This window comes from Sylvia atricapilla, chromosome 5 (assembly GCF_009819655.1).
Source record: "Sylvia atricapilla isolate bSylAtr1 chromosome 5, bSylAtr1.pri, whole genome shotgun sequence".
Classification (NCBI taxonomy): Eukaryota; Metazoa; Chordata; class Aves; order Passeriformes; family Sylviidae; genus Sylvia; species Sylvia atricapilla.
In genome coordinates this window covers 24,219,517-24,226,817 of record NC_089144.1, presented here as the reverse complement: position 1 = coordinate 24,226,817, position 7,301 = coordinate 24,219,517, and the positions used below count along the sequence as shown (strand labels likewise).

The following is a 7,301-nucleotide window of genomic DNA, read 5'->3' as shown; positions in this document are numbered from 1 at the left end:
GAAAGCATAAAATTAATAACTGTCCTTTAACTGGGCACAGTTCATAGTGTTTTGATCTTCTAGTAATACAAGAGATGTAAAGAGAGCAGAGCTGGAGGAACAAACATAATTCACTCCTGTCTTTCAATAAAAGACAATAGAACGAAAAGTTGTTTACAATAAGAAACTTTGGAAAAGCCCTATACACCATCTCTATCTTTCATACATAAAAGAAATTGGTGACAGTTAGTTTTTCAAGATAAGCACTAATATACTGAAAAATTTATAAAAGTGAAAAATTGCCTACTGCCTTGGTCTTTTTGCTAATACATGAGAAAATGTGAGAGGAATATTTTGATTTATAAATAATTGCATGATTGAATAAGGTTGAGGTTTTTCAGATGTGACCTAATGTATTAAGAATTTCTTCCCTTTATAACTGGAAGGGGAAGCTGAAAATTTTGAAATGTGGTTTTCTTTGGTATGCAATTAAACTATAAATGACCTTTTATATAGTTAATCTCTATATTCTAATTTTAGAAGTTTTGTGATTTATTAGTAAGAAAAACCTCTGTCAGTGCTGCATCAATATTCTTACATGGAGACTGTGGTCCCTTAATCAGAAGATCCTGTCCCCATCAAATGCAGAAGACACAGCCAATGTTCCTTATCCAGCTTCAAGTCCCACAGCAGCCTGGAAGAACAAATTTCATGCCTTTGCTACCATGAGAAGGTATCAATTTGTACAGCTACAGACTTATTTTCGTTTAATGCCTTTGGGTATTGTAAACATTCCAAGAGAGCTACTATGCTTTTCTCTGTGATGCCTATTTCTTTGGCAGAGTAGAAGAGCTCAGGTTGGAGTAGTTACTACCAGTTGGAGAAAATTTCAAGGATTTTTTTGTTCTTTTGGTAATACTTTATAAATACTACTCCTTTCTTAAGATGCTGGAGAGTGTTATCCCACTGGATACAGACTGTGGAAAGACAGGAAAGAGATCCAAACAAATTGCAGTCTGTGGTGCATATTTACTTAAATGTTTGTAAGCTGCATGACATCAAAAAAAAGCAGGGATCAGCCGTGTTTACCGACCTGAATTTTTATCGCGTTCTGCTGTCAAATCTTGTTTCATAAATAATACCTCATTCATGGAAGAAGCAAAATGCATTTCTCAAAAGTACAATTTAATGACTTGAAGTTTATGCTTTCCTGACACTATTTGAATGAGACACATATCTATCTAGTGCGTGCCTCCCCTGCCCTTGGCAGGGGGCTGGAAGTGGATATGGATCCCTTCCCACCCATTTATCGCGCCACTCACTTATCCTCAAAGGAGGAGTTTTGCAGCTCACGACTGCGGGGCATTGTACACACCAACACACGCACTCAGGGACTTCTATGCCTGTTTCATTACCCCAGCAAAAAGCTCGGACGAGTCAACAGCAAATAAATATCCTACGCGAGCCCTTTTCAGGCTTCAAGTCCTGTGGCGCGGTGAAAATGCCGCCAGAAATCATTGTTCGAGCTCGTAAAGACGTGTGGGGGAAAGGCTGCCCGGCCTCTGTGCCCCGCCGTGCCCCGGCCCCGTGTGGCCCCCGCCGTGTCCCGGCCCCGTGTGGCCGCCCGGCCCCGTGTGGGTGCCCGCAGCCCCGCCGTGCCCCGGCCCCGTGTGGGTGCCCGCCGTGCCCCGGCCCCGTGTGGGTGCCCGCAGCCCCGCCGTGTCCCGGCCCCGTGTGGGTGCCCGCAGCCCCGCCGTGCCCCGGCCCCGTGTGGGTGCCCGCAGCCCCGCCGTGCCCTGGCCCCGTGTGGGTGCCTGCAGCCCCGCCGTGCCCCGGCCCCGTGTGGGTGCCCGCCGTGCCCCGGCCCCGTGTGGGTGCCCGCAGCCCCGCCGTGCCCCGGCCCCGTGTGGGTGCCCGCCGTGCCCCGGCCCCGTGTGGGTGCCCGCAGCCCCGCCGTGCCCCGGCCCCGTGTGGGTGCCCGCCGTGCCCCGGCCCCGTGTAGCCCCCGCCGTGTCCCGGCCCCGTGCCCGCGGCGCTCGGCGGCGGGGCGGGCGCGGCCGGGGCCGGGCGCCGAGCGCAGGGGCCGAGCCGCGGGGCGCGGCCGACCGCGGCTGGGGGCAGGTCCGGCGCTGCCACCGCAGCACGTCCCCTCCCGCTCGGCCGGAGGGGAGCTCGCAGGAGTCCATTTTAGAGGGCCAGCCCTCGGCGAGGCGCGGCGGCCAGCGCGGGCAGAGGCGGCAGCGGCCGGGGGCAGCCCGGCGGGCGGTGCGTGCGGCGGGCGGGGGAGAGGCGGCCCGGCCAGAGAGCGGGGTGAACCGTCCCACAGACACACGCTGAGAGCTCGTGGCAGCAGAGAGCAGCCTTTGGGTTGGTTTCTCCCCACGCTCCGCCGTCCGTCCGTCCCCCTATTTTTTATTTTTTTCCCTTTTCTCTCCAAAAAACATGGCTGAAGCTGGGACGGGCTTTTTGGAACAGCTCAAGTCTTGCATCGTGTGGTCCTGGACTTACCTCTGGACGCTGTGGTTCTTCATCATGCTCTTCCTCGTCTACATCTTAAGGGTGCCGCTGAAGATCAATGACAATTTAAGCACAGGTAGGCTGTGGTGGTGTGCCCGTCGCCCTGCCCCGGCGCGGCTCCGCCGGGCTGCCGCGGGGAGCGCCCAGCGCCGCCCCCTCGGCTGTCGGACTGCGGTCTGGGGCTGTGTCTGCTGTCCCTGTGCGGCTCGGGCGTTTTTGTTAGCCAGAATCAGCGCTTTACTCGTCTTTCCGATAGAAATTAGTTCTCAGCTACTTTTTTTGAATGGTAATAAATAATAAGTGCAAGTTCGCGGGAAGATTATCGCTGTTGCAGTGGACTTTGCTTTGGGGGCTCCGGCTCGCTAAGGTAGTGTGCCACTGCTGCAGCAGTAACTTACGTACTGTTAGCCGGCCTGGACTGGGCAGTTATGTCTTTATCTTGAAATTGCTTATTTTTCCAACCCATCTACTTCGACGGTTTAATTTCTGCCCCCCCTCTCTCTCCCACCGTCATGCTGGAGAGGACAAATCAGTTTTGGAGCAGACGAGATGTAACCCATGTAGCATCCCATCTGCTGGAAAGTCAAACGTTATCTGAGCGTTTTTCACCCATCTCTCTGGCCTGTTCTCATTTGATAAGCCTCTGGCAATTCCAGCATCAAAGAAGAATTTAGAAAAAAGGAAGATTCAGCATAACTGCAGCTTTCACTTTAAGCATAAACACAATTATAAATTGACTTTATAAATTATAAATTTTAAATGCAATTTTGGCCAAATTTTCACAATACGTCTTTGGGCAATATCCTGTTTCTTTGACATTGACACACACTGATTAGAACAGGAGGTAATTTTTGTTGCTTGATTCTTAATAATTTCATGCGTACATCCCAGGTAAACATTGCAGGCCTTGCTTGTCAAGCAGAAGTGTCAGTGCTTTATATTATAATTTTCACTATTGCAAGAAATCACAGGCATCCATCTGAGTCCTAATCAACCCCCTCTGACTTCTTCCTGAGTTTGAAGAAACTAATTCCTGATGCACTTTTTCATTTGAAATGTTACTCCAGCTGAGTCATCTTGGGGTTTACTGAAATGTCTCAAGATGCAAGTAAAATGACAGTATGAAATCTCTGAGGAGTTTAAAAATGCTGAAGAAACTCCCAAAATGCCTGATGAAAATGAGTTACTGGGGAGAATAATAGGCACAGTCTGATCTTCATGCATCATCTATTCCTAAATGGAATTTATTAAAAAATTAGTACTGGCAAAACCATGATCATTTTCTGTTTTGTTTAGTTTTTCAACATCTTTGTGAATGAATTAAAACAGATTTAATTTATTGTGGATCATCTTCCCCCTAGCCTCCCCAGCTAATTATAGTTGGCTTCTACTGCCATTGGTTTAAGGTTGATCATGAAGTACCACAGCAACTGATGATGTGATACCAATCACATTTATTTCAGTGATTTGAAAATAAATGTGTAAATGGTTGCTACTGAAACTTCTACATGACATAAAGAAATAGTAGGGTGATTAAAAACAATGACCCAGAACAAGCTGGATCTGTTGGTGAGTTGAGATCAAACAAACTGGTTTTCAGCATCAGCAGAGGCAGGCTTAGGCAGCCAGTTAGAAAACTGCAGTTCCACTTGTTCTTCATGAAGTAGTGATTTAGAAAGGTTTTAGAGATTTAGATCAAGCACCTTCAACAGAGTCTACAGTGGGCTGCTGTGATAAGAAGGACTAGTGTGGCATGTATGGGAGGGCACCTGCCACAAGGACCTGGTGCTTGCTACTGCTGTATGATTCTGGTTTTCCATGCCTGGCGTCAGTCTTTTTAAGAGGAAGTGGAAAAGCTGGAGAAGATAGTGGAAAAATTATTCCAGGGCTGGAGAGAAGCATTAGAATATGCTTACAATGAGGTGGTACTGTCGTGGAGAGAGAGAAAAAAATGGCCTTTTAATAATGAAAAGAATTACAGGAATTGATGACTAGAAGGGGAGGGCAAACTCAATTTTGTCATTATCAGGCATTAGTTTTAGCAAACTTGGAACAGCTGATAAGGAACCTTTGAGATTTGCATATCTGAAAGTCTGAAAGGTGAAATAGGAATCAGTAGTGTTCCTGCAGGCTTAAATTGCTTTTTGGCAAGGGCAGGGCAGCAATCTGTGCACCACCACTGGCAGTCAGTGTCATTGCAGATGGTTTCACCAAATAGATATGTGCTTGATCACTTCTATCTGAAAGTCTGAGTAAGAAGTATGGGGTCCTTTTTCTCTCTTTCAGTGTTGTACTGATGTGCACACCCAAGCATTAGTGCATGGTGGTCATCCCATGTGTTTCAGTGGGCTCCCAGGCTTGAAGGTCCTCAGTTTGGCCAGCCATAATTTCAGTGTCCTCAGTGGAGTGCATTACCGTGATATACCCAAAGGGAAATCTAGTCTGTCATATAAGAATATCAATGTTAAGTCTGATTGTGATGTTTAAGGTTTTTTATTTTGTCATTTTTTTAATTGTTTTGAAGTTTGATGTCCAGATCAAATAACAAAATTATGAATGGGAGACGTTGAACTATTATACCCCATACCATTAGCCAGAAAGCAAGAGAGGACTCTTAATAGGCCAGGCTAGAATATTAAATACAGAATAAGCAGTTGAGGAAGCATATATATAATTTTATCCCAAAATAATTAAACATACCTACTTTATATAACATGCTGTATTTTCTTCCCATGTTGGCACTTGCATGACTTCTAAATGCCACACTAATCTGAACTAAGACACACCTCTTCTAAAAATGTGCTTGTTTTTCCTGACATAAGAATTTGGATTTCTAGTCAAATCCTGGGAAGGAAAGAGGCACTGAAGTTAAACAGTTTCTGATGATTTTATTTATCCTTCAGAAGTGCAACAGAAAGTCGAATTTAATGACCAGAGCAATAGGTGTGACTGGCTTGTGACAAGGCAGACAGGAGGAAACCTCTGGCTTGTTGAGAGTAGAGGAAATCAGATAAACTGATTTCCTAAAAGTGTGAAAAATAAATACACGGGTATGAGCTCTGGGCTGAGTCTGGTTCCATTGGTGTCTGTGGAGTATTATTATCCAGCTGTGCTGGAGAAAGCCCTGTGGTGTTACCAGCTGAGCTGCTGGAGAGGGGAGCATTAGAAGCCTGCAGAATGGAAGAAAACAAGTAAAGTTGTCCTGCCAGGCCGGAGGTCAGCAGGCCCAGAGTAACCACAGTTGGAAGAGCAAGAGTACATCACCTTGTGGTGGCTAGGACAGAGTTGTTATCTGAGGAGTATGGTATATTTCTTCATTATGAATTTTTGAAAACTATTGTGATGACATTCCTATTGAAATAAATAGCTAAAATTTTAATTGATGTGGGATTTGTGATCAGGTAATAGACTTCTTAAAGCGCAGTACCTGAAACACTGCACATGGTGGCTGGCCATCTGGGGAGGGAAGAGGCTGGTGTGGAGCAGCACTGGCCATCACCAGGTCTCCACTCACCCCTGTGGTTTGTGTGGCCAGGGGTTGAAGTGAATATGTTCAAAGTCCTGTAAATTTAGCAAAACAACACTTTCTCTTTGTCCAAAAATTTCTCAGAAGATACAAATGGAGAGGTTTTTTTAGTCGTCCTGCCCTACCTCAGATGTGTACACCAGTGTGTGCATTGTACTGACTTCAGGAAGCAAAGCACTTGGAAAAGACCCATCTTATGAAACTATCTTGTATTAAACCAGGCAAGAAAGCTGTGGGTGATTTCATTAGCCAAAATACTGTGGGAGATGGAGCCTGTCTTAGGGTGGTGGCTGCTGTCAGCAAAGCTCATCTCATCTTTCTGATCTTCTCTTTCTGGTCTTCCTGACTCTGCAGATCTGTACAGCGCTTTGGTGCAATGTGCCCCAATAAGCTGCAGTGTGAGAAAAAAGTAACTTTTCATTCCCATGGTCTCAAATTCAAGCAGCAGCAGAAAACATTTGCCTGTTACTAAAATTTAACTAATTTCACTTTTTTCCTGCCGCTGCTAATTTGGCCATGTGGAGCTGCATGTGCACAAGCTGTGTAATAACCCCCCTTAGGACAGAAGGGTTTTTGGGGACTGGAAGCCTGGAGCTGTGTCTTCCCTGGGCTGGGGAGGGGCTGCCAGTGCCTGCTGGGCCTCTGATCCTGTTGAGGTGTGTTTGCTGTGATAGCATCTTGACAGCCGGTCAGGAGGTATTGTTCCCCTCCATAAATTTAAGCTAGTGCAGTTAATCATGAGGGTTGGAAAACATTAACCTGACAAAGGCCAGGGAGTTTCAAATAGTTTGAAAACCAGTGAACAGATTCTTTCTTTTGAGAAGATCTGAAGGACAGTTAGTTTTAGTTTTGCAGACTTGCTAGTAGTTGTTTGGTCTTTCTCCAAAGCAATCTGCTGTCCACGTGATGGGTTTCCCTGTAGGCATCTGCTGTGTGAGCTGCAGAAGTGAGTATGGTGGTGGGCGAGTCAGCAGAAAACCTGCAGCAAAACTCTCATGCCACCAAAGGAGATGGAAGAATTCTTAACTCCCTGAAATTTGAAATTCAAATTTGAATTTGAAATTTGTGAGTAAGCTTTCTGTAACACTGACTGATACACAACCATGGAGGCTGGACTGCCAGCTTCAAACTGAAGTCTAATGTCCTCTGCGTGCTGATGAAAGTCTGCGGAAATGCTCTAAAACTGCATATGTGTACTGGGATTTCCCAAAGCATCCACTGAGTGCCTGGACAAATTTAGTCCAAAAGAACATAAGCCCCCCATTGTTCACAGGGGTCA

At 46.3% G+C, this 7,301-nt stretch overlaps 1 protein-coding gene across 1 annotated transcript in view; it reads left to right on the top strand.

Annotated features, from left to right (window-relative positions):
• Positions 1-2,100: 2,100 nt before the first annotated feature.
• The window catches only part of ST7 (suppression of tumorigenicity 7), a 138,222-nt gene continuing 133,021 nt past the window's right edge, over positions 2,101-7,301 (top strand). Inside the window, exon 1 of the mRNA XM_066318982.1 lies at positions 2,101-2,572. Coding sequence (XP_066175079.1) covers positions 2,422-2,572 — 151 coding nt within the window. The 5' untranslated portion in view covers positions 2,101-2,421. The remainder of the gene's footprint in view (positions 2,573-7,301) is intronic.